Source organism: Panthera tigris, chromosome E3 (genome assembly GCF_018350195.1).
Source record: "Panthera tigris isolate Pti1 chromosome E3, P.tigris_Pti1_mat1.1, whole genome shotgun sequence".
Classification (NCBI taxonomy): Eukaryota; Metazoa; Chordata; class Mammalia; order Carnivora; family Felidae; genus Panthera; species Panthera tigris.
The window spans coordinates 6,001,138-6,028,379 of record NC_056675.1 but is presented as its reverse complement, the minus strand read 5'-3'; the positions used below and the strand labels follow the sequence as shown (position 1 = coordinate 6,028,379).

General features: G+C 51.0%; 1 protein-coding gene and 1 long non-coding RNA gene across 2 annotated transcripts in view; both read right to left on the bottom strand.

Moving 5' to 3' along the window:
- LOC122234753 overlaps positions 1-12,947 on the bottom strand; it is a 39,108-nt gene extending 26,161 nt beyond the window's left edge. The window contains exons 1-5 of the mRNA XM_042972411.1: positions 12,941-12,947; positions 10,201-10,405; positions 9,454-9,520; positions 6,514-6,730; positions 1,396-1,521 (exon numbers count right to left, since the gene is read on the bottom strand). Of these exons, the coding sequence (XP_042828345.1) occupies positions 1,396-1,521; positions 6,514-6,730; positions 9,454-9,520; positions 10,201-10,405; positions 12,941-12,947 (622 nt within the window). The remainder of the gene's footprint in view (positions 1-1,395; positions 1,522-6,513; positions 6,731-9,453; positions 9,521-10,200; positions 10,406-12,940) is intronic.
- A 2,212-nt stretch (positions 12,948-15,159) lies between these two features.
- Positions 15,160-27,242, bottom strand: part of LOC102965876 — a 36,472-nt gene continuing 24,389 nt past the window's right edge. The window contains exons 9-11 of the long non-coding RNA XR_006212477.1: positions 21,697-21,987; positions 20,791-20,853; positions 15,160-15,304 (exon numbers count right to left, since the gene is read on the bottom strand). This is a non-coding gene — a long non-coding RNA (uncharacterized LOC102965876). The remainder of the gene's footprint in view (positions 15,305-20,790; positions 20,854-21,696; positions 21,988-27,242) is intronic.

Here is a 27,242-nt window from a genome sequence, read left to right as displayed (position 1 = left end):
TGTGCTCTCCTCACCACTATCCATCTCCAGAACTTCTCCATCTTCCCCAAAATGAACCTCTGCACCCATTAAACTCTAACCCTCCATTCCCCTCCCCTTCAGCCCTGAGCACGCCCCATCTACTTTCTCTCTGTATTGACAGCTCTAGGGACCTCGTACAAGTGCAATCAGACAACCTTTGTCTTTCTGTGATTGGCTCGTTCCACCAAGCTGTGTCCTCAAGGTTCATCTTGTTGTGACACGTGTCCGAGTTTCCTTCCCTTTTCAGGCTGAATAACATTCTATTCTATGTGATAGACCATCTTCTGTTGGTCCACTGGTCTGCTGATGGAAATCTGGTTGCTTTCTCTTGTAGGCTCGTGTGAGTAACTGTGAGTTAACAGCGCTAAAATCAAGTATTTCTTCAAGTCCTCGCTCAGCCCTTCCGGGTATATATGCAGGGTGGAAGCGCTGGGTTGTGTGGTGATCCCACGTTCACCTTTGGGAGGAGGTGCCGTTCTGTTTATCCAGCGGTGGGAGCACTGCGTGTTACGTTACAGCAGGGGGTGGGAGGCAAGGCGAAGGCAGAACAGGTTCAGAGGCGAGGAGCTCAGGCATCACCTGGAGGTGCTGGAGAGCTATTGGTACCCAGACCTCATCCCCACTTTGTCCCAAGCAGCTTTAGTTTGGAGCCATCCCTGGACCCCCTGTGCTCCCCAGGATGGGTCCTGGTCCTGGGGGAAGCCTCCCGGAGCTGGCCAGGACCTCAGTGACCTGTGCACATGGGTGGCTGCACCCAGATGGAGACAGACCAAGAGCTCACCTGTGTCCTGAGGGCCAGCCAGGCCCAGGGGACCCAGGAAGCACTTCCGATGGCCATCTCACCTCCCTCCCCACGGCGGCACCCTCTTTTGCAGGTGTTTGTAGGAGTCTAGGAGCCTCTGGCTTTCCAAACACAGAAGCCCCTTCTTCACTCATGTCCCCTCCAGCCCACTCATACATGGGTGGCTGTCCTCTTGAGCTCAAGCAAATGGTGCCCCTTTACACTCCCAAGGACCCTCTCATCTCAGGCACTCATGTCCGGCAGGCCCGTGGTGCCCTGAGGCCCGGTTTTGCTTCCCCAAGAATCACGTCTTGAGTTTGGCCCAATCACAGACAATCTGTTCTAGTTCACCAAGAAACACCCAGTTAAGCGTTGCTTTTCCATGATTAACTATCTGGTTCTGCTCTTCAAACAACCTTCCTACTCTCCAGGCCTCAGTTTCTCTACTTGCCAGGTGAGGAGGTAGACTCAAGTTCTCTGAGGTGAATTCTAGTTCTTTCTTTTTAACTAAGTGGCTTGACTTTTCATGATTATTATTTTTAGTATGATTTCACTTCTTTTTCAGGGAAAACTTTCACAATGCCATTACTCACCCAGTCTTACACAGGCTGGCACAATGTGACCTGCTCCAGATGATTCAGGGTCACTCAGCAAGCTATTGTTCTGAGGGGTTGGTGCAGATCTCCCTCCGGGTGCATGAGCACGGCAGGCTGGCAGAGCTATGAAAGAGAGATTTGTGGTAGGAAGAGAGAAAAAGAAACGAACCAGTATCTGTAAGAATACTGCATACCAAACCCTGTACCCCCTCTATTAGCTGTCTACTGCTTTGTAACAAATTACCCCAAGAGCAGTGGTTTAAAACAACACATTTTATTTCATGTTTTTCTGTGGGTGAGGAATCTGAGCACAGCTAGCTGGGAGAGTTCAGCTGATAACCTCTCGCTGTAATCAAGGTGTTGGCTGGGGCTATGGTCCCATCTAAAGGCTCAACTGGGGTGGGTCCACTTCCACATCCAGTCACTTGGCTGTTGGCAGGATTCAGTTCTCTGAGGGCCTCAGTTCCTTCCTAGCTGTTGACCAGGACCTGCCCCCTGTTCCTTGCCATGCGGTCCCTCCAGAAGTTAGTTTACAAGATGGTGGCTCAATTCCCTTGGAGCGAGGGGAGAGACAAAAGTTGACAAGCAAGGTTGAAGTCACAGTCCTTTTCTATCCTAATCTTGGAAGTGACAGTTCATAACTTTTGCCATGTTCTATTTGTTTTTAGAAGTGAGTCACCAGGGTAGCCCACACTCCCCAGACCCCTGTGAAATCTCACAGGGCTTCCCACCATACTCCCCATCTGGTAGGATTTTTTATTTTTAGATAAGGCTCGAAGCCATGTCCTGATGCATCTCGTGGATGTGGATGCTGGATGTGAACCCAGGCTTGCTGGTTTCCAGGCCCACGCTCTCCTACTTACTCCTACCGATCTCCCTTTCCCACTTAGCCACGACTGGGGGACTGCCACCTTCACAGGTTCCCCCACCCATCCTGCCGTCCCACACACGCAACATCAGAACCTTCACTGCACACATAACCGAGGTGGGAGCCAGTGTAGTGGGGACACCTTGAAACCTCAGGCCACACAGTGCATGTCACGTGGGAGGCAGCTGGGCCTGAGTACCTCCAGCTCTGCGTGGGCTTGCTCTTGGTTCACACTTGGGTGGGACAGATCCGCATGTGCTGAGCACCAAGAGAACAGCCCTGTGGCCAATGACAGTGGGAGCCAGAGCATAAACTGCTGGCTTCTGTCTACTTTCCGTCTACATTTGACTCCTCCAGGGACCTCATGTAAGTGGAATCATGCAGAATCTGCCTTTCTGTAACTGGCTTATTTCACAGCACAACGTCCTCAAGGTTCACCCATGTTGTGGCACGTGACCGCATCGCCTTCCTTTTTAAGGCTGAATACTATTCCATTGCGCGGATGGACCACATTCTGTTTATCCACTCATCTGGTGATGGACGTGTGGGTGGCTCCCACCTTTTGGCTCTTGTGAATGATGTTGCTATGCATACGGGTGTAAAAAATTTCTCTTTGAGACCCTGCTTTCAAGTGTTTTGGGTAAATACCCAGAAGTGGAATTACTGCATCATATGGTAGCTCTATTTTGAATTCTTTGAGGAGCCCATCCACTTCCTGTAGGCACTGCCATTTATGAATCTGCAGGGGAGCCAGGTGCATGGGGGAAAAGTCTAGCATTTCCTTCAAAAGGCGTTGGCAGCATGGCTCGGGCCGCGGAGGTGGGCGAGGCCCATCTGCCTTCTCACTTCCTTCAGGCTGTTGCTGGTGAAAGCTGACACTTTGATCTCATCAGATTTCCAAGGGAAAGAAGAAAGGAGCTTTGATGGGTAGGCAACATGACATGAATGCTCCTCGGGAGAAATCTCATGATTCGGGGAAGGAGAGATTTGGAGGAAGAGGGTGGCCTTTGCTCCATTCTGTGCAATCCGGGTCCTGAAGCTTGACCCCAAATGCCGCTTATAGCTTTTGAGATCCACCAGGCAGGCCAGGAAAAAGCAGAAATTCCGTTACTCAAAGTGTGGTTTAGTCGGGGCAAGAACTCAGCTCTGTGCATAATGAACAGACACTGGCTACGGCACCCCTGTAAAATGCATCAAGTCAAACCGTCTGGACTCGAAACAATTGTTTCCATACACACAGGCCTCCAGGGGGCAAGTCTACTGTAATCCAACTTTTAAATGTAAAAAAACAAAACAAGAGCCTTAGTTGTATTTTTGGTGCAGAAGATTATCACCAATTTGCTGACGGTTTTGGAAACTATCTTCCAATGGATATGATGTGTCAAAGTTTCAGGGAAGAAAGGACATCCATGTGTGTGGGAAGATGGGCCAGTGCAGACCAAGAGGACCCCCCTTTTGACACAACCAGCTTAGAAAAGCCTGTCTTGGGCTTGGCCAGATTTTTAAATCTGTGGGGAGAAGGGGAGGCCACCAGAGAGACGGCCAGGAGATGCTATGAAATCTTGCTTTGTAAGGAAACCTCCCTCTTCTGACCCTTCTCTTGGGCTGCTGGGCCCTGAATGGAGCCGAGAGCCTGCCCGCTGCTTTTGGGGCCAGGTCATTCCTGGCTAAACAATCCTGAGGTGCTCTGGGGGCATGCGGGGAGGAAATCTTGCCAAAGGTTCAGGTCAGGAAAAAGAAAGTCAGAGGGGCAGAAATTGGGTTGCCTCCCTGCCCCATGACCCAGTGGACTCAAACACGGGAAGGAGCACAGAGGCAGGTCGTGACACCATGACCCCGTCACGGGCCAGAGGTTCCACTGACATCCCACGATCGGCACTGGCCGTAGGGGAGCAGGCCTCGGATTCCTGCCGCGAGGCCCCATGAGTCCATCATCAGAAGCTCTAGGGAGATCCAGGTTCGCACAAGGCCACACACTGAACTACCTCCTCTCTGAAGAATTAACTATGAAGCCCAGGACGGCTTCCTGGTGGACAGAAGGGCAGACTGAGGAAAGATGCCAGAACTCTGCAGTGTTTCCTATACTCTGTCTCTGTCTGCCTTCTCAGCTGCCCTAAAGATGGGAATCATGCCTCCTCCTGCTTACCAAACACCTTCAACGTGTCCGGCAGTCTCTATGTAGCATTTCATTTGATATGGACTGAATTATGCACCCCCCCCCCAAATTTGTATGTCAAGGCCCTGACCCCCCAGGACCTCAGAATGTGACTGTATTTGAAGACAGGGTCTTTATTTATTTATTTTTTTAAATTTATTTATTTTGAGAGAGAGAGAGAGGACGTGCACACAAGTGGCAGAGGGGCAGAGAGAGAGAGAGAGGGAGAGAGAAAATCCCAAGCAGGCTCCGTACTGTCAGCATAAAACCTGATGTGGGGCTCAAACCCACAAACCGTGAGATCATGACCCGAGCGGAAGTCAGAAGCTGAGTCTACTGAGCCATCCAGGTGCCCCAAAGACAGGGTCTTTAAAGAGGTGATTAAGTTAAAACAGAGTCATTAAGGTGGGCTCTAATCCATTCTGGTTGGTGTCCTTGTAAGATGAGATCAGGACACAGACACACAGAGACCACATGAGGACAAAGGGAGAAGACGTTTGTCTATAAGCCACTGAGAGAGGCCTCAGCAGGAACCAATCCTCTTGACACCTTGATGTTGGACTTCCGGCCTCCAGGCTGTGACCCAATAGATCTCTGTTCTTCAAGCCTCTCAAGTCTGCGGTATTCTGTTATGGTGACCTGAGTTAAAGAATATATCTTTTTTTTTTTAATTTTTTTAACGTTTATTCATTTTTGAGAGACAGAGACAGAGCATAAGTGGAAGAGGGGCACAGAGAGAGGGAGACACAGAATCTGAAGCAGGCTCCAGGCTGCAAGCTGTCAGCAGCCCCAGGTGCCCCCAAAGAATCTATCTTTTAACCCCCCACAACAGCCCAGGGAGGTGGGTGACGTGAACAGCAGGGAGTAAGAGGTCTGGTGAGGTCAGACCCTTGCCCGGGACAGCCTGGCAGAGCCCCCCGAGCCAGTGGCTCCAGCAGAGTCGGTTTCTTTCCTGGGATCATTCCAGGCTGGACAGGCAGTACCCGCCTTGGCTGGGGTCTCCCTCCACCGTGACCTGTGGCTGAAGTTGTTTCTCCTCCAACTACACCCCGAAACACGGCGACCACGTGGGCTGAATCGATGCCTTTGTTTCCCAATTCATGAACTGTAGGCGGCAAGAACGAGAGCGGGGCAGCCGGGCCAGGGTCTGAGCCAACAGCATTGCTTAGGTCAGCGAAGCGCGAGCCAGAGGGTCCCTGGAAAGTCTCGGGCACTTGATGGTGGCCAGTGGCGTGGCTTAAAGGCTAAGGGACGGGGCCAGAACAGCCGTGTCTCATCTCGGTGTGTGGGTCTGAACTGGAGGTGGTGGCAATGTTACAGCACAGACGGGGCCCGTCTGCTCCACACTGAGCCCTTTGTCGACCAAGGCCAGACCTCTGGCTGCTGGCTGCGAAAATTCCAAGTGCTTTAAAGTCCTACCTTAGGAAGTTTCTACTGGTGGAATTTATAGTTCACATTCATTTTCAGACCCCCCCCCCCCCCCCCAGTGACAAGCAACAGGCGCCTGTAGCCTATACCAACATCCCATCAATACCTACCTCCCCAGGAGCTCCAAACATGTGTCTCCTTCCCAGAGACCTTAAAACCCCATCAGTATCACTGTCCCCATGGGTTAAAGAGAAGGCAGGGAAATGCTCTTCCTTCTTGAATCGTGTTATTTATTATTTGTTTTCCTAGTGGTTCCTGCTTCCTGGAGACAGCATCATCACGTGTATGCCTGGTATGCGCTTTCTTTCCTGGGGGCCGGGATGCTGGGTGGTAAAGTCAAAGACTGGGACTTCCCCTTGGAGAAGACAGAGCACTTCTGCTGCGTTGCCCCCAAGAATCCGTCATAATGCATCAGGCACGATTTCGTCCGTGGAGTTTGGAGTGGAACAAAATTGCTTACCCATTTGTATTTCAGCCATGTGCAGGCCGTTCCTTCATCTGTAACATCATCTTCAAATAAAAAGGAGAGTGCTGGGCATGCCCCTCCCCTCTCTTGATCTTATACACAGTGCACACACATACGTTGCAGGCACTGAGATATTCAGAAGTGCAATGTGCTGGGAGTCAGACCTACCCAAGTTCGAACCCTGGGCCCACCACTTACTTGTTATACCAGCAGGCCCAAGGAAGCAAAGACCACCGTGACAGCCTGGGAGAGGGCCCGTCACGACAGAAGCCCGAGATAAGGCACTGTCCCATAGCCTGGGGCTGATGAGAACCAGGAGCCAGATGGATGAGCCTAGTGGTCTTCCTCTGCTCCTGCTGAGCGGGGGAGGGGGGGGTTGTCCAGTGTCTTTGGCCCTCAGGGTGGGAGGCAGGTACTGGAAGGAGAGATGTGACACAGGATTGTCAAAGAAATGGCAAATGCCAACACAGTATGTGACCACCCAGAGCTCTAATGGAGGGTTCAGAATCTTGGCTCCATGGTGGGTCTTAGGCATCTGTAAAATCCCCAAAACCATTTGCAACGGTGTGTGTGTGTGTGTGTGTGTGAGAGAGAGAGAGAGAGAGAGAGAGAGAGAGAGAGAGAGAGAGAGAGAGAAAGAGCACGTGAGTGCATATAGCCACGTGCATCCCGTGGGGAAGAGCATCCAGGACTCTCATCAGGGTCTCACAGTAGGTCTGTTGCCACCACTCTCCCCAAAAAGGCTTAGAATCACTGCCTGTATCACCTCCATGGCCACCCGGGGCCCTGCCCGCAGCGCACCTGTGCGAGGGTGGTCTGTCTGCCCCCATAAACCCCCACACTCCATTCTTCACACAGCAGCCAGAGGAGCCCCTTGGAAAAGTCACAGATCTTGGCACGTCCTGCTCTGGCATAAGGCGTCCCTAGATTATCCCTTTCCTTTTGCTAAGATCCGTACCTTCTTCCGTGGACAGCAAGCCTCCTGACGATCCTGTCCCTTCTCAATTTCTGTCCTTTGTCCTACATTCTCTGCTCCAGCCACTCACAATCCCCTGGGTGCCCCATCTTGGGGGGAACCAATACTCCAGGTTTCCTAATATCATGGGGCTTCCCAGGTCTCAGGGCTTTCAATGCTAAACTGGGACAGTCTCAGCAAACCAGGACAGCTGGTCACCCGAGCTCCATTCTCTCCTTCCCCTGGCATCACTGCTCCCTCCTCATTAGCAACCAGCCACCCTACCCACCCCGAGTTACGTGCCCCTCATCTGTGCACCCAGAGAGCCCTGTCAGAACACCCACCCAGATGAACTGTAATTGCTTATTTAATCATCTCTCTTCCTGCTGCCTTATTCACGGCAGCATCCCTGAACCAAACACATGATACAGATTAGCTGAACGATGTGTGTGGTTGGGGCAGGAAGGAGCGGGTGATTCCATGCTGAGCAACCCCGATGTTCCCTCCCTGCCTGGGGATCTGCCTTGCAGCTCTGTAGCTCTGGCATCAGTCAGGAACATCTGATTGCCAGCAACAGAAAAACGTTCCAAATACCGTAAGCCTCACTCACTATTAGGGGGCTTGAGGCAGCTGAGAGTTGAAAGGGAAGTTGGAGGGGGGTTCCCCCAGGAAAATCAGCTGGTGGGTGGAATATGGCAGGCCTCACCATAACTATGGGATTCGAATTTCAGGGACACGGCATCACATCAGCATCAGGGCCAGAGCAAGTAGGGGTGTTGTGACTGATGCTCCCACAGTATTAGTCCATGATGGCTGCCATTAAAAATATGACAAACTGGGGCACCTGGCTGGCTCAGTCATTAGAACATGTGCCTCTTGATCTCAGGGTTGAGAGCACGAGTCTCATATTGGATGTAGAGCTTACTTAAAAAAAATACCACAGGGGAGCCTGGGTGGCTCAGTTGGTTAAGCATCAGACTCCCGGTCTCAGCTCAGGTCATGATCTCGTGGTCTGTGAGTCCAAGCCCTGCATCGGGCTCTGTGCTGACAGCGTGGGACCTGCTTGAGATTCTCTCTCTCTGCCCCTCTCCTGCCCACTCACTCTCTCTCTCTCTCTCTCTAAATAAACTTAGAAAAAAATGTTTTGAATACCACAAACTGAGTGACCTACACACCATAAATGTACTGTATCATAGTTCTGGAGGCTGATATACAAGGCATCGGCAGGACCATCTTCCCTCTGCAAGCACTGGGGGAGGCCCATTCCCGGCCTCCCTCCCAGCTTCTGGTGGTTTCCTGCCTTGTGGTAATATCACTCTAGTCTTTATGTGGTGGTCTCTCTGAGTTTGTGTGTCTCTGTCTGATTTTCCCCCTTTTACAGGGACACCAGCCTTATTGGATTAAGGGCCCAGCTACTCCAGTATGACCTCACCCTAACTGATGACATCTGCAATGACTCTATTCCCAAATAAGGTCACATGCTCAAGCACTGGGGGTTAGGACTTCAACATACCAATTTAGGGAGGGGGAGACCACTCGACTTATAATACCCACCAAGACAGAGGATAGGGAGAAAGGAGGTCCCTCATAACCAACTGAGGGTGCCATCCCCGGAAAAAGGGAGAATGAAGGCTGGGTGGTTTGACAACGGGTGCCCTGGTGGCTACATGACAGACTCCTTAGCTGATCAGGTGATCAGATGGCAGAGGGCCAGCATGGCAGTGAACACCTTTGTCCCACCCCTTAGGGAGTAAGAACACAGACTTCAGTCAAGTCCACCCAATGCACCCACTTAGCGGTGAGCTAAGTTACGAGCACCTCTTGCTGTCCAGCCCTGTTCAGGCACTGGGCTGTGGCAGTAAAGAAGCCAGACGAGGGGGCGCCTGGGTGGCTCAGTTGGTTGAGCGTCCAACTCCTGACTTCAGCTCAGATTATGATCTCACGGTTTGTGAGACCGAGTACGGAGTTGGGCTCTGTGCTGACAGTGCGGAGCCTGCTGGAGATTCTCTCTCCCTCTTTCTCTGCCCCGCCCCCTCATGCACACATGCACACACACACTGTCTCTCTCAAAATAAATAAATGAACTTTATATATATAAAGAAGTTGGATAAAATCCCTGCCCTCTTGGGACTTCTATCCCCGGACCTCTGATGATCCCCTTCCAGAGGGAAGTGGGGCCTCACCTTTCCCACCGGCGTCCTTCCTGCTGTGGTATCAGTGCTCTGAGACAAGATCCCTACAACACTTCTCCTGGTGGGGCGGGGGCGGGCGCGAGGAGGGGAGACAATGGCCACATGAGGTGTCAGCCCCTACCCCCACCCCCTCCATCTGTTCCCCCCCCCCTTGTCTTTGTCTCTGGAACTAAAACAGGAGGTGAGTTTATCAGACACAAATTGCTCAAGGACCTCATTCATTTTGTGCAGTAATTAAATAGAAGCTGTTTGGAAATATGATTATAGATGGGCCCATCAAAGCAAATTAAATCTTTGAAGAGTAATGGCCTAATTAGCTTCCCGATTCTGCCATTAAAAAAATCCAAATGCCCTATTGTCCCAAACCAGGAAATATCTGGGCCCAGCTGTGAAAGGCATCAAAGGTGGTTGTGGATTCCGAGGGGAAAAGGGACTGAGGGTACAGACCCATTTATCAAGATTAACCTGGCTGGCCAGACCTCTGTTCCTTGTTTATTTACTTGCTTCACAGGATCTTCTCGGTGGACATTTGTGCACAAAGCATGCACTCTGGGAGTTCTTGGCTCAAACTCCTGGCCACCCCCTCCCTCCCCTTGCTGCCCAGACCCTGGGCTCAGCCTCTTTCCTTTCCTTCTTAAAGCTGACCTCACACACCTGTCCCGTTTCCTCAGGACCAAGCCTGTCTCCGCAGCAGTCTGCCCCACGCCAATCCTCGTCACTTTCAGTTTTCCCACTGACCTTGGAGATAAGACCGACGAGGCCCCGGAAAGTTCTGGGATGTACGGGAATGTCTCTGGTCCTGTTCCTGGGTGAGCCCGGACTTTGAGTAAAGGATGCCCCCGTGGGCCCCGGGGCTCCTCTCTGGCCAGCTTCCCGAGGTGGGGCACACGCTGCCCTTGACGGTCACCCTTCAGCTCCCCTCTTACAGTAGCTGTAAACGTTCCTCACGTTTCCACGCGGAACAGCGCTTTTCTCCCTGGGCCAAGGCCCCGGACACGTGTCCAGGCCTAGCCAATCAGAACACTTGATTTCCCTGGCCAAAGTGATTGGTCAACGTTGGGCATGTGACCCAAGCTGAGCCAATCAGAAACAGGGTTCCATGTGGGCTTTCCCGTAGACTGGCTGAGCCGGGAGTTGGCGTTTGGACGACCGCGCGCGGGGGAAGTCGCCCCGCAGGCCGGAACCCTGCACCCTCCTGGTCGGGAGGGAGACCTCCCCGGATTTTCGGTTAATACATGAGCCTTTCATTTTTCGCTTCTGCCGGTTTGAGTTGGAATGCCTGCAGTCGAAACTGCTCGAGTTCAAGCTTCTCCCTTTCAGTGCCCCCAACCCAATTGCCAGCACATTGGCAGCCTCATGGGGCTCCAGCTGGGGACCCCCTTCTTTGCCCCCACTGCCTAGGACAGTGACTGTTTTGGAGTTTCATCCCTACAGGTCCCCTCACAAGCAGATAGGACTCCCTCTGCACCCCCGAGATTGGGTGCTAAGACCCGTGTTAAAATTTTATTAGGAGAAACACTTGTGGGAAAAACTGGGGTCCCCTAAGCCCACGATGTAGGGTGAACACTGAGGGAAGGCAAGAATGAGGGAGGGGCTGTGGGGTGGAGCATCGTAGGATCTTGGCAAGGCTGTTGGGGAGGCCTGGAGTCCTCAGTCACCAGCTGGGAGCAGCATGTCCCAGAGCACAGCACTGGGGGTCCTGGGTCAGTCCACCTCCCTGCAGGGGGAGGTCTGCGAGGAGACTCTCACGCTGGGGGTCTTACCCCTCCCTTTGTAGGATCCCCAGGCTGGACCCTGAGGAGCAGGGCTGAGTGCCAGGGCGCCCAGCCTGAGCTGCTCCTGATGGGGACCCTCTGTGCACCAGGGGCCAGCTCTGACTTGACAGCAAACTGTATCTAATGACACTTGTCTGTTGCTAATAAAGGACTTTGGAGCCTCACTTATTGCCTGTGTGTTCCCTGCATCAGACGTAACTCGCTGAGCTCAGTGTCTTGGGCAGTAAAAATCTCTCCTGGGGGTGTTTTGTGGATTGAAGTCATTCACCCACTCATTCATTCATTCTTCATTCACGTGTTCATTTGTTCCTTCACTCGCTTGCCAGGTGGTTTGGGTGGCCAGTTGGAAATGTGAAAATTGGAGTGAATGAGTGGGTTTTGGGCACTGCCATCATGGAGCTAGAGAGTCTAGGGGGGGAAGACTGATCAAAATAAAGCAAAAAAGTAACAAAATGATTACCACTGTCATGATCAAGAGGGATTAGCTGTGTGTGTATGCTGGGTGGGATGAAAAGGGGCGAGGGAAGGGGCACTGCCTGGGACGGAGTGGTCCTCTTTGAAGAGGTAACATTTATAGCTGACATTCAAAGGATCAGGAATGAGCCCCGGGGGGTGAGAAAGGTTGGATATGAACAAAGGAGAGGCTGATCCTCTCCTCTCTGGGCCTGGAGAGCTGCAGTTGTGGGGTGTAGGTCACAGAACCACAGCCCTCCAGTGGTGGTGAGAAAGCTAGGCTGGCCTCGCCAAAGGAGAGGTCTGGTCCGGAGCCCTCTGAGACTCAACCTGGGTGCCCTATGTTTGCTAGCAGGTGGCAAAGGGAGAGGGGACAGGGCTAGCCTCCAGTAAGAAGAGTCACCAGCCTGGAAGCCCCGTGGGTTCCTTTGACCAGAGCCTTGAACTACCTACCTTCTCCTCATCAAGTCATTGTAGATAAGAAGATACAACCACCACTGATTTAATAACAGCTTGGGGCAGGGGGCAAAATACTGCATCAGAGATGATCATTGGTCGTGAGATACATGCAGATTTCAGGAACATTAAAATATGGGAGGAAACAGAATCTTAGAATCAAGGAAATGCAGAAATTGTGGAGTGAACTGTGGCCCCCAAAAGATATACCTAAGTTTTAACCGCCCTCTCCCCCATCCGCCATAACCTGGGAATATGACCTTCTTTAGAAAAGGGATCTTTGCAGATGTAACTAAGTGAAGGATCTCGAGATGAGAGCATCCTGGATTAACAGAGTGAGCCCTAAATGCAATGACAAGTGTCCTTATAAGAAACAAGAGAAGACACAGGCATGTGGCGGAAAAGAGCCAGGACCTGAAGTGACGCTCCTTCAAGGAATACCAAGGATTGCCAGCAACCTCCGGAAGCCAGAGGCCTGGAATGTATTCTCCCTCAGAGCTGCCAGAAGGAACCAACCCTGCTGGTACCTTGACTTTGGACTTCTAGTCTCTAGACCTGTGAGAGGATGCAGTTCCGCTTTTATAAGCCCGCTCGCCCCCCAGTTTGCGACACTTTGTTACAGAAGCTACAGGAAACGAATACAGCTTCGAGATGGGGAACAATTTCCCAGAGTTTTCAGAGAGGTATAGAGCGGGGCTCTGGGTGCAAAGATGACACAGCCAAAGAAGGAGCCTGGAGATGTGCCCAGAAACCGGGAGGTGGGGAGGCCTGAGTGCCCAGGGCCCTTAGGGTACCTGGCATGGCTCAGTGCTCCCCAGAGGGCAGGCCAGGCCAGGGTTGGACCAGGAAATGACCGTCCCTGGAAACATCTGGAATGGCCAGCTGAGGCAGGGAGGCATCTCCAAGGCCCCACTTTCTTCATTATGATGCAGAACCAACAAACACACATGGTAAAAGTTAACACTGGACACTACATGCCGGCGTATATGTGTATTATCGCCTGTAACCCGGCAAGAGGACAGTCTGTTACTCTCCCCATTTTATAGCCAAGGAAGTTGACCACAGAGTCATCCAGTAACTTGCCCAAGGTCACACGGGTGGCAAGTAGCAGAGCCAGGAGAGGGGCCTCTGCTCCCATCTCCGTGGCACTGCCGGGGCTGCTGCTAATGACCTTCAGGGCTGTTCCTGGAGACCTTTCTTCCCCTCCTGGGGCCTCAGTGGCCTCACCAGAAGGGAGGGCGTGGACTCCAGGTTCTTGAGCAAAGTGTGTGCCACAACAATCAGGGAACTTCTGCAAAACCCACCCGGGCCTCTCCCTGTGAGCAGAGATCAATAGTGTGCATTTTGTACAAGTTCCCTGGGTGCCGCTCCCAGGGTGGGTCTCAAGAACCCCCAACCAGGAGAATCCTCTGATCCTCCCAACACCCCAAATTCCTCCCGAGGAGGCAGCTGGAGCGGAGAAGGTTTGATTTATTCATGTTCATTACGGGTTAGCTTTGCGGAGCTGTGGGGAGATGGGCTGGCAGGCCGGGTTGCAAATGAAAGCCAAACGCATTCTAAATTATGAAATGCACAAAAAACCCCGGAAACCAGGCTCTTTCATTCAGATCCGGAGGATTGGATGCCGTATCCTTGGCAACGAGGGTTGAGAAAAACAAGTCTTTCTCCCGCCAGTGTGGAGAGGCCCAGGCTTCCATGTTAGGACGGGACGCAGGGCCTTTCTTTGGCCTCCTGCACTCGGCTCCGACACTCCTTCTGGATCAACCTTGTGTGTGATTGTTGATTTGTGGGGCCGGGAGGGAAGCCAGAAAATGGTGCAATTGGAGAAACTTTCCGGACACGGCATGAAAAACGCAGACCCGAGAGTCACGTTGATCTAATTTCCGCACAACTGTTGCAAACCAATTCCCATTCCCCGATTTCCTTAATCTTTTTGATAAATGGGCCCTATAATTACATCTCCGTTCGAGATGTCCAAGAACAAAGACTTCAAGCCTGGGAGGTAAAATAGTTGCTTTGTCATCGCATTATTCAAAGGCGACAAGGAACACGTTCAGGATAAATTTTGCTTTTCGTTTAATTTACCCCATATTGATTTTCATCGGTGCGATTTAAGCAATTACCTCTGAGCTAATTCTTAGTTAAGAAGAAGTTAAAAGTTGCACCACGGGGACATTAAGATCTTGGAGCTTCATGATATGGACGGAGCCATAGAGACCGGGGATGTAGCTGCCACTTGTCTCCATTTCCACAAGGTAACGATCCCGTAAAATGGCACAGGTTGTGAGGGGAGGGGCAGCCGCTGTTCGAAGAGGAGGTCCACGGCCCACGAATGTGGCGTGGGGCTCCACATTGTAGGTGGGTACCCTGCAAACACGAGAGGGTTAAGTGTCCCGAGATGGGTGGGAGCTGTGATCTGCTCTGCAGGATACCCCACCCCCTTAGAGTATGGGTGGATGGGGCGGGTCAGGGATTCACAGCCTGTGAAATAACGGTGAGTGGAGGTATGGCCCCCGGAGGGAAAGGGGAGAAAGCCTGGAGGTAAAATAACGGGTGTCACTTAACGAGCTGTGTTGGGAAAGGCAGCCATTTGGTCCCTGCTTGGTCACATAGGGATGGACCCTGGCCTGGAACCCTTCTTTCTCAGGAGGTAGGGAGCCCGCGCAGGCTGGGAAGGGATGATTGCCTCGCATGGGGGGACCTTTACGTATTTCAGACCCAGTGTGTGTTCCTTCGTTCTGCTCGAGCGTGCGGGTCAGTGGCCCTCGGGCGTGCCCGCGGCTGTCTGTATTTCAGACCCTACACGGGATGGGTTGGGGCCCTTCCACTGCAGCAGGAAGTGGGGTGCGGGCAGCCCATGGGGGACTGAGGCACGGCAAGGGGCTGGCGCTTGTGCATCTGTCCTCTCCAACCTCGCTGAGAGTAAACCCCGCCCCACCTGACCACCTGAGCTCGGTGTGTGTGTGTGTGTGTGTGTGTGTGTGTGTGTGTGTGTTCTCCATGGTCTCCGTCGTGCACTGGTCTCTTCCCTGGGTGGTACTTACTGCCTTCAACTTGGCTGCACGTGTGTCACACTCTGTCCTGAGGCATCGCCTGGCCGCCCAGTGACGCGAGAGACAGGCACCCTCTCTCATGCTCACCCGCACTCTGTGCTCCTGCTTCATCACAGGAAGAGACCGAGGCTCAGGGCGGGATGTGGCTCGAGGCCTCCCGAGAATCTCGTGGACACAGTCAGCGTTGGGTGGCACAAAAGGCGGAAGGCGCCTTCCAGGTGGGGGACAGGCACACGGGAGACCGGCAGAGAGGGAGCCACGGGAAGCAAAGGGCAGGGGTGCAATCCACGAAGGAGGGGCAGGGCAAAGGGGGGCTCTCCCCAAGGTCAGGCATTGACCTTTTCTCTCGTAAAGTCTCGATCTCTAAGACAGTTCAGAGGCTTGGAGGAGGCCAGGAATGTTAGGGAGGGTCTCCGCCCACCGGCGCCCACTGCCCCTTGGCCAAACCTCTGCCTGGCTCTGTAGGGGTCCAACTGGAGGAGCCCCAGGGAGTGGGGAGAGAGTGGACGCCTGCCCCCTCCATAGCCCCGACGGGAGAGGTGTTGAGGCCGGTCCCTGGCCGTGCAGGAGTGGGCCCGCTTTCTCTGACCAAGGGCAGGCAGCGAGTGGCGGCTGGGCAGGGTTCGCATTGTCCCCGGGGGCATCTCCAAGTCCAGAAAGGAGGCATCAGGGTGGGGGTGCTCCACCTGCCAGGTCATGTAAGCACAGGGCCTTTGTGCTGAGGCTTTTCAAAGACTAAGAAAACATTTGAAACAGGGAAAAGCTATCGCTGGCTGTGCAATATGGAAAAGAAATTGCAAAATCTGAATCAATACCAATTTAATTAAACATCTACAAAACGTCAAAAAAAAAAAAAAAAATAGAGGCGCCTGGGTGCTCAGTCAGTTGAGTGTCCGACTTCAGCTCAGGTCACGATCCCAGGGTCGTGGGATTGAGCCGGTGTTGGGCTCCATGCTAAGCATGGAGCCTGCTTGAGATTCTCTCTCTCCCCCCGCCTCTGCCCCTTTCCCTCGTGCTAGTTCTCTCTTTCTATAAAATAAAATAAAATAAAATAAAATAAAATAAAATAAAATAAAATAAAATAAAATAAAATACACCTACAAAATGTCACATCCTGGCTGCTGGTCAGCAGGGACGCAGGTTGACTCCCAGGTGGCTGCTTGTCAGGGGTACTGAATGAGGAGCACGGGGACACGTAGGTGCTGTTTCCTGAGGCCACCGTAACCAGTTACCACAAACCAGATGGCGTAAAACAATAGAAATGTATTTTCCCACACTTCCGGAGGTCGGTGTTCCAAAATCAAGGTGTTGGGAGGGCCACGCTCCCAACAGTCTCTAGGGGGTCTCCCCCCTTGCCTCTTCCAGCTTCTGGTGGTTTCCCTCCATCCTTGGCATGTGTGTGTTGGCTGCTTCACTCTGATTGGTCTCTGTCTGTGTCTTTGCACGGCCGCCTTCTCTGTGTGTACTTTTTTCTGTGTCGTGTCCTCTTCTTATAAGGACACCAGCTATCGGATTCAGGACCCACCCTAATCTAGCATGACCTCAAATGAGCTCAATGACATCTGCAAAGACCCTATTTTCAAATAAGATCACAAGATCTGAGGTTCTGCGTGGATGTGAATTTTGGAGAACATGCTATTCAACACACTACAGCCTCCAAGGTAAGAGTATCTAGGGGCCAGGAAGGACGGGAGTGGTCTTAAGGGGAGGGACAGGGCTGTCCCTTCAACCTCTGAGATGAGGAATAGCGTTGGCCCTGCCCAGGAGCCAGCCCTCCTGGCTGACCATCACCTTGGATGCCCCAGTGGCAGGGGGAGGTTGGAAGAAGATTGAGAGGGCAGAGAAGATTTCAGGAAGGGACGGTGGGGACAGGGAAATGGGGCATATCTGAGAGCAAGGATATACTAATGACAGAGATAATAAGAGTCAACATTCTTGAGTATTTAATGTAGACAGCTCTGTCCTGTTACAAGTTCTAAGTCATTGAGATCTCCTACCTGCCGTAGAAAACAGGTACTGTTGTCATTACCATTTTACGGAAGGGGACCCTGAAACAAATTTGCTCAAGGTCACGTAGCTAGCAAGTGGGAGAGTGGGATTTGAACTCAGAACGCTGGCAGTCTGGCTCTCAAGCCTGTACCCATTCACACGGCCCAAGGCCGTCTCTACATGGAAGATACAGAGGCAGTTTGGATGGGGGAAGGCGAGGGGAAGACAACCCCCCTTCGCCCTGAGATGGGGGGCGGTGGGGAGGAGCGAGTTTGGGGTGTGTTGGGGGCGGGCAATGAGAGAATAAGTCCTTCTGGGACATGTTGAGTAGGAAGGGCCTTGGGACACGACGGCCACGGCTCGGTAAGCGGCCAGACCCTCGGGGGAATTGGAATTTGGGTTTGGACGGTTTGATGGGAGTTTATAGACCGAGAATCTGAATAAAGCAGAATATCCGCCCCCCCCACCCCCCGCCAAGCCCCGCCACCCATACACGTACACTCTTTCCCTCAATAGCCGGGCCCTCACTCCCACCTCTTTTCCTGCTTTCATACACAGCTCCCTTGACAGCCTGCCTCCCTCTGCCCGTGTGGACGCAGCAGCAAACGACAGCTATTTTGGGACCTGCTTCATCTTCACGTTATTCCTTCCCCCACTGGTTCTATTCGCATCAGCTACTTGGCACAAGGTTTTGAATTGTTGGTTTTTGCGCTAAATTCATTTCCCAGAAATGTCAAGCATCACCAAGGCCAAGAGCGGGGCATGTGTTGTTCTCTGTCTTTTGTTCTGAGGCTTCTCTTTTCATGCACAAATGCATTCTGTCATCTGGCAGCACATGGGACCCTGTGCCTTGAACTAAGCCAAGAGCTGCGGCCCCGCCTCCCACCCCCACCCCCCCACTCCCCACCTCCCAGCCCTGCCAGGGCGGCCTCCTGTTTCAGCATCCTTTTGACATAATTGCTTAGTATTTGATGAGGGGAAAGAGGAGGGGCCGTCTAGGCTCTCCAACCCTGAGGGAACTGTGGAGCCAGGGCAACACCCTGGGGCAGAGCCGGACAGACACCAGCCTGAGTTCCCTGCAAAGGTGGCCGCAAGTCTGTGTGATACGGGGGCCAGAAAGGGGCCTCTCCTCCCCAGCCCTCCTCCTAGGCTGTCCTAGGCAGACCTCCCGGCCGCGTGGGCCGGTGGGCAGTGCCGGCCTTTCTGATCCTTAGGACCCTGATGTCTGCCAACGCAGCACAAACCCGCCTGCTCTTTGGGCGTCTTCTTGACGCTAAATCCTGTGTACAGTTATGAACATTAGGGGAGACTCTGGAGAGCTGAAACTTTTCTGATCACATCTACAACAGAGTGTCAAGGCTACTGGCATTGGGAATGTGAGATAGCCCTGGTCCCTCCGGTATTAGTTTTCCTTCTCGGATTCACATTTTTCTATAAGTGGTTTGGGCTTCCTCTGAGCCTGAACACACAGAACCAGACCTGTCACTTTGGGCCATGGGCCCGGTGAACCTGTCAAGCGGCCAGTCATTGAGGGTAGGACAGAAAATGACTGGCAGGTGGCTCACTGGGGTGTCATCTGCTCATTGGTGAGCCCTTAGAGTATGAGTGAGAGTGGAGGCCATGTCTCAGTATGTAATCATCATCATTGTCATCGTCATAAACAGTCATGTACTTGCTATGTCCCCCCCCACTGTTGTTGATGTTTTATATGTATTAATAATTAATCCGTATAGTAGTCCTGCTGGTTACCAGCAATGCCTTTGTCCAGGTCAAGGTCATCTGCAAGTGTTATGAGTTAAATTGTATCCTTCCAGAAGGTATTTAAGTCCTAACCTCCAGTACCTGTGATTGTGACCTTATTTGGAAATAGGCTGTTTGCAGATGATCAAGTTAAGATGACATCATCAGGGTGGGCTCTAATCCAATACAACCGGCATCCTTATAAAAGGGGAAATTTGGACACAGAGACGCATACAGAGGGAGGACAATGTGAGACAGGAAGAAGACAGCCATCTACAAACCAAGGAGATCCCAAAGAAGGGGCCAACCTTGCCAACACCTTGATCTTGGACCCCCCCAGGCCTCCAGGACCTAGAGACAATACGTTTCTGTTAAGCTGCCTAAGTTGTGGTTCTTGGTTATGGCAGTCCCAGCAAACAAATGAAATAGCAATTGTTTTATGAAGAAGCATCTCCCCTGGGAGATTGGTAAGGAAGTGGGGGGTGGGCAGGACCAGGAACGGGAGGAAGCCAGCAAGAGTGGGATTTCAGAATCGTGTTGGGGAGCATGAGATGTCATAGAGGGCCATGGAAACAGCCTGCGGCTCATTTTTGCAATACGAAGACCTTACATTACATAAATTGTGACTGGCCCAGAGACATCTGGGCTAAGGGGAAAATAAAACACCCAGCTCCCTGCCTTTGTCCTTGACCTATCCATCCACCCATCCACTCACTCACTTCAGAAAGCATTTATTGAATGCCTATTGTGGCTGAGACTTGCCAACTAAGAAAGCTTGAGGGGATTTAAAAAAAACTTTGGATGAGGGGCACCTGGGTGGCTCAGTCGGTTAAGCATCTGACTTTGGCTCAGGTCATGATCATGAGGTTTGTGGGTTCAAGCCCCGCGTTGGGCTCTGTGCTGACAGCTCAGAGCCTGGAGCCTGCTTCGGGTTCTGGGTCTTCCTCTCTCTCTGTCCCTCATCTACTCATGCCCTGTCTCTCTCTCTCCCTCTCTCAAAAATAAATAAACATTAAAAAAATTATTTTAACTTTGGGTCAACTATTTTCATTTATTTTTTTAAATTTTTTTAATTTTGAGAGAGAGAGAACATGAGTGGGGGAGAGGAGCAGAGGGAGAGAGAGAGAGAGAGAGAGAGAGAGAGAGAGAGAATGAATCTCAAGCAGTCTCCACACTCAGTGCAGAGCCCAATGCAAGTCTCGATCCCAAGAACCGTGAGATCATGACCCGAACCAAAATCAAGGGTCAGATGCTTGACCAACTGAGTCACCCAGGTGCTCCTGGATTAACTATTTTTTGTAAAAAGTTCTCTATATGGTTATGTCATCAGTTTCATATATAGTATGGTTCATTTTTTGTTGGTTTGTTGTTGTTGTTGTTGTTGTTGTTGTTGTTGTTGTTTTTATGTTCTTAATCATTTGGGGGCATTTCCCTCCAACCTTGTTGAGTTCATTTTGGATACCAAAGTGAAAACTGCATAAAAAAGGTATAGTCAGAGAAGTAGCCCCCTTGGGGTAGCCAATTTCATTAATTTTGAGGTTACTGTCTGATGTTTCTGTTTGCAAAAATTAGCCGATATTAGTCAATATATAGAGCTGATATATATATATATATTAAATTAGCCGATATATATATATATATTTCCTTTCTTTTTTATACAAACAACAACCACACAGTAAATACTTTTTATACTCTGCTTTTTCCGCTTAGCAGTGTATCCTGGAAACCACTCCATATCAAGATATAGAGATCTTCATTTTTTTCAACAAGTGCATAGTATCCATTATGCGAATGTACCACAGGCTTTTCAGCCACTCTCAGATGTATGAGTGTTTATTACGGATAATGTTGTCATCACTTACCAGTATATCTGTGTAGTATCATTGGAAGTGTATCTTCAGGGTCGATTCCAGAAACTGGGATTGCTGGATTGGGGGAAAAGGCATGAAGTTTTGTTAGCTATGATCAGATTTCCCTCCATGGGAGGGTTGTACCATTTTGTACTCCTACCAGCAATGTATGAAAATGCCTGATTATAGGAGGGGGAGTCCTAAGGGGCAGATTTACATAAGAGCTTCATTCTGTGATGCTCTGATGGCATCCCTCTACTGATAGGAAAATCCATCAAAGGGAGGGATGGAAAGCAGAGAGATGTACATGCATTTGTCTGCAAGATGTTTTTTGCTTGTATTAGGCAGGGTGAGGGGCTCCAGAAGAGGTGGGAATCAAACAGCCTTCTGGTTCTTGCACAAGAGACCCTGTTCCTTAGGGAGACGTCCTGGGAAAACATCCTCCCCCAAACCACCCTGTTGGCTGTTCCCTCTGAGAGGCAGGATAGGGAGGGAGACACCACAGGTCTCCCTTGTGAAGACAGCCATGATGAAGACAGCCATGACAACTCTCTGCTAACCCCTAGAATGAGTGAGTGAGGGGGCATCAAAATAGTTGACATCACCATGAATTGGGCTTTGGTGTTTGTGGATAGACATGGCCATATGCCAGAGCAGGCTCCAGGGTTCTGTAGGACCCCTGCCAGGCCAGAGATGACCCCCTTATAACTGGGAAATCAAGAGAAGGTTTGGGGGTTCCAGGGGAGTAGCCAGGACAAGCAACACTCAGGAAGCTTGGAGGAGAGGCCATATGCCATGTCACAGTCTAGAACGTTGACAACCTCTGGCATGGTACCAGAGCACACCAGCTATTTCAGTTATCTCTTGCTGGGTGTGTTAATTATCTACTGCTGTATAACAAATCACCCCAAAACTTACCAGCTCAACATAATGAACATTTATTATCTCACTCGATTTCCAAGAGTCGGGAATCTGGGAGTGGCTTAGATGAATGGTTTTGGCTCAGGGTCTCTTGTGGGTTGCAGTCAAGATGTTGGTGGGGTCTGCCGTCTTCTGAAAGCTCAACTGGGACTGGAGGATCTGCTTCCAAGATGGCGCACTCAACATGGCCGTTGGCAGGAGGCCTCAGTTCCTCACGTGTGGATCACTCCCTAGAGCTGCTTGAGTGTCTTCATGACATGGTGGCTAGCTTTCCTCAAAGTCAGTTGTCTGAGAGACAGAGGGGGAGAAGGGGGCGAGGAAGGAAGCAGCAATGCCTTTAATCACCTAGTTTTGGAAGTCACACACAAGAACTTCCTAATGCTATTCATTAGAAGTGAGTCACCAAGTCCAGTCCACACACAAGCAGAGGAGAATTAGGCTCTTTTTGGTGGTGGTGGGGGGGAGTAACAAAAAACTTATGGACATATTTTAATCCACCACACTGTATAACAAACCACTCTACAAGCTGATGGCTTAAAACAACAACCATGTATTTATTCTGTTAACTGGACTGGGCTCAGCTGGAAGTTTCTTCTGCTGGTCTCATCTGGTGTTCCTTGTGTAGCTGTGGTCACTTGGGGGCTCAGTTGGGGTTGAGAATCTCCAGATGGCTTCACCCATATGCCTGGCACTTCGGCTGGGATGGCTGGAACAGCTGAGGGTTGGCTGAGCACATCTCTCACCCCAGCATGGTCTCCCCAGCAGGGTGTTAGAGTTTTAACAGGGAATCTTCCAAGATCACAAGCCCTAATCTGCATGTGCCCTTTCAGGACTCTGCTTGGGTCAAGCTCCCTTACATCCCGTTGGCAATAGCAGGTCACATGGCCAAGCCCAGAGTGGGAGAAAACCATACAAAAGTGTGAATGCTGGGGGTATGGTCCATGGGGGAACCCCCACGTGACTGTCCTCACACTGGCCATGTGCCAATCTATAGGGGAAGGAAAGAAAGAGAAGGAATGGCTTTTTGGCTAGATCTCCAAGTCTGTCTCCTCTCCCCTCCCATGTCCACAGGATTCTGCTAGGTCCTAATAACATCTGATAAGCAGGTCTGGGTCTCGGGCTCTTTGGGGGAAACTTTGGTAGAGCAATTCTAGAGTTCTTTAAAAATATGACAACAAAGAACCTCTTTCGACAGAACTGACAGAAGCTTGAATTCTGGGGAACAGAAACATACTCAAAGTTACACCCTTAGGGGAAACAGTTTCCTCTGAGTCTACTGGGAGGACAGGGCTCGGGGGAAGGATTTAGAGGTGATCAGAGTTCCCCTAAAATAGAAGGCAGAGTGGGAAGCTACCTACATGACATGTATGAGTAAGGCATTGGGGCTGGGACTAGGAGGTTGTCTCTTATCCCCAAATAATCCTTTTCCTAATCATGCTTGAGATTCCTCCAGATTATAAACTCATCTTTAAATTGAGTGGGAAAGCCATGAGGTCTGGAGGTTGTCCACACTGTAGTGTGCATTTGTCCTATCCAATTGCTTCTGTATTTTCACTTCACTCCATCCAAGCAAATCAGCCTTTGGGTGGAATGAGGGCCTTGGTATCTGGGCAGCAGATCTCCCCAAAACAAATGCCAGCTGCTTTTCAAGTCTGTCTCCACCTAACCTTCACTGTCTTAATATGTCTCCATCCTTGGTGATATACTCTGTGATTCCAGAAGATTTTCTGGGAAGTACAGTTATGTATTTATGTCGTTACTTATTCAATTGTCCATCCATCCACCCATCCATCTATCCATCCATCTACCCATCCATTTATCTATCCACCTATTTTCAACAGGCATTTTTGGTCTATACCTTGGGAGGTCACTATGTGGGCACATGGACCTCAGTGTGACCCAAACATGGCCCCCACAGTTGATGAGCTCACAGTCCAGAGCACGAGTGCACACAGGCCAGTCTCTACCATCAGTGGATGTTCTGTTTTGCCTGATGAGCTGGTCACAAAGAACAGGAGACTCATGAGTGCAGGCTGAAGCAAGATGGTGACTGGAAGCCTTGGGAAAGGCAGGACTATTGGGCCTATTGGGTGGACTATTGGGTGAGCCTAACCTGGTGGGTCTTCTCATTCTTGAGAGGCATCATGAGACACTGACCACCCATGGTACCCTGGAGCCAGACCACCTGAGTTCACTTTCTTACTCCTTTACCAACTCATGGTGTTCTCTTCAGCAATTTACTCACTGTCCTCATCTATGAAGTGGGGATTCATTCATTCATTCCAAATATATTTACTGAGCACCTACTATGTCCCAGGCCCTATTCTAGGCTCTTGGGATCTGTGAACAAGAGAGAGAACCATTTCCACCCTTGTGGTGCTTACATTATTTTGGTGAAAAAGACCATACGCAGTAATACTGTAAATGGGTAAAAAATAGAATGGATAAGTAAATAAATACACATAAAAATCACTAAGTGAATTAGAAGGTGATGAGTATCATGGGAAAAGAAAAATATCAAGCAGCGGGGGATGGAGAAGGGGAAACAATTTGAAGTTTTAAAGAAGGATGATGGTCATTGTTCCATATCTAGGCTTGGGTGGTGTTTACCTGGATGTATTTGTCAAAACTCATTGAATTACACACTTAAGCTCTATGCCTCTCACTGCCTGCAGATCACACCTCAATAAACAGAGCATTTAAAAGACAGTGCTCAGAGTAGACCTCATTGAGACAGTGAGGTTTCTTTTTTTAAAGTTTATTTATGTTATTTTGAGAGAGACAGAGACAGCGCAAGTGGGGAGGGGCAGAGAGAGAGAAGCCCAATCAGGCTCTACACCATGAGCACAGAGCCCAACGTGGGGCTTGAACCCACCACCCACGCGATCATGACCTGAGCCGAAACCAAGAGTCGGACGCTTATCCCACCGAGCCACCCAGGTGCCCCGAGACAGTGGGGGTTTCTAAAAAGGAGGAGGTAGGGAAAGAAGCCAAGTAGGTGAAAGGAGTCACAACAGGCAGAGGGAGCGGCTAGAATAGAGGTGCCTACAAAGCCACCTGGTGCTACAAGGACTGATCATACCCACTTTGGTTGATGGATGGGTCAGCTTGGACCAGAAAGGACAAAAAGATGGCTCTCAGAAGCCCCTTGAATGAGTGACAGGGAGAAACGTCAGACCCTCTGATATTGTCATTGTTATTGCCGTTAATGAGGGCATGGGTGGGGGTGGGGTTCTGCCACTTTCTAGATGTGGGCACTGTCTTTCCCTGCCTTCCGGGTATGACCTGGGATCCTCCAAGAGCCTTCCCCACATTTTCTGGGTTTGGAATGGTTTCTGGACATCACAGGAAGAAACTTCCATTATGTAATACTCTGTGATCAGACACAGTGGGTTGGATTTGAGGTTTTAGGTTGTATCTGAAGCAAAAGCAGCTTTCATTTCTAAGCTTTATTGAACTTTGTTGTGCTTTTTTTAAAAAAAAATAATGACCCATCTACAACTTCTGAACAAACTATAATAAAAGTGACAAATATTGGTACACCGCACAGAGATTGTCACTTTGGATTTACTGCCCCTCCAACTTTTTCTGGCGAGTCTCACTAAATTTACACTTTGGGCCTTAATCCATCACTCTATCTTTTAATGCAACATCTAATCTCACCGCTTCTTTTCTTCCTTTAATACGGTTTCTCTTGAGGTGTATTTGCAGGACTGATTTTTATCATTTGTAATGTGGTTAAAACAACGCGTTGGCTATAAATCAGAGCCATTATTGGGATGCTTGAGAAGTCGTGTTAAACACAATAAATTTAGGGCCTTTGATTTTCTGGGAAATCTGACAGTAGAAAGAATAACCGAGGCCCCTTTGAACTCTGGGGATGGGAGAATCATTCCTTCAAGGTGAAAATCGAATGCTTTCTCCAACCTCAAAACCTCCATTCCTTGAGACCAGGATTCAGACTGATATTAAGCAGTGGGTCGGTAGAGTCCCCTGGGAGCCAGAAAAATCTTGGTTTGGATCCCAACTCAGTCACTCATGTGCTCTGTGACCTTTGGCTAGTCGCACAACCTCTCTGGGCCTCTTTCCCACTTTTAAGATGGAAATGGGTTGCTGCCTCCAAGGTTATGAGAAGTAACAAACAGACCCGTGGGGTGTATCTAGTACATACATGTTTGTTTACTAAGATGATCCCTCAGGAGTCAAGGCCTCCCCTCTGAGTTGGCCCCTGGACTTGACTCCTTCTGGAGGAAAAAAAAAAAGCAGCACCAAACATCAGTTGAGTGGAAGCCTCCAGGGTCCACACCTGCAGCCCTCACTCCTCCGACAGGATGGAGGAGGGTCCACGCTCGGCTTTTTGCTCCAACTCGGAGCCAGATGCCGAGGATTTCAGGGCTCCCAGGCCCCTGTCCCTGCTTCTAGTGCCTTCCCTAAGGTGACTCAGAATTTTCTGGGGTCTCCAGGGAGGTTCCTGCCATCCCCAGTTGCATCTAGAAGGAAACCCACTCCAGCCCACAGCGCTGTTTACAAGAGCTAGGTTGTCCGAGGCCTCTCTTCCTCTCTCCACTCCAGACACCTCAGCCAGCCCCCCATCTTACACAGAAGAGTGAGGCTCCCACAATGGGCATGAGGGGTGCCTGTGTTCCAGGCAGACAGGTGCCACCAGCCTGGGTTCATCATCGGGGTCCTGATATCCAGCTCCCGACGGCTTTGCATGGTCCCAGCAAGACGAAGACAGGACTCCGCAACCACCCCCACGCTCATGGCACACCGAAACAGGCACGTTTCAGGACCAGAGCATAACATAACTGCGGTAAAACCCGGATGGAGGCTGTCCACCAGACACGCGCGTACCTCTCTATCCTCCCCTCCCTCCATTCATTCACCTGTCATCCTGAAGGCTCCCACCCTGCGCCAGCCTATGGATCAGACCTGGGATGCTACTTCTCTGGCTACTGGTCTCCTTGCTGTTTGCGCACATGGAGGCATGCTGGACCTCAGGGCCTTTGCACTGGCTGCTCCCTCTCTCTCTCTCAGATGCCCCTCCTCCTAGACTTCAACACAGCAAGGAGTGTCTAGTCTAGGGGAAGGCCAGTCTGGACACAGATGACCCCACTGGGCTGGGGTCAGGGAAGGTTGAGGGGCTGGGAGTCCAGAGCAGGGAGAGAGGGCTCTGCCTGAGGATCAGGGGCAGGTTTGAACAGGCAAGGATGGGGCCTGGGGGAAGAAGGGCCTTCCCTCCCCTCTATGCTCCACTCATGTTCTTCTAGACCCTCCTCCACGTGTTTGCTCACTCCAAGCCCTTCAGCAGGTGCCCCCAGAGCTTCCGGTCACCTTTCCGAAGCCCCTGGCCCTCGGGGTCCTGCTTGTGTCACATCTTCTCTAAGAAACGGTCTCTGGCCCAGCCCAGCCCAGCACCTTCCTTCCATCCTCTCCAACTGTGAAGTCCTGAGGTGGCCTCGCGAATGGCCACATGGGAGATGGCATCTCTTACAAACCCGCCCCTATTCACTGCAGACCCCAGAGTCACTCCTGCAACCCTG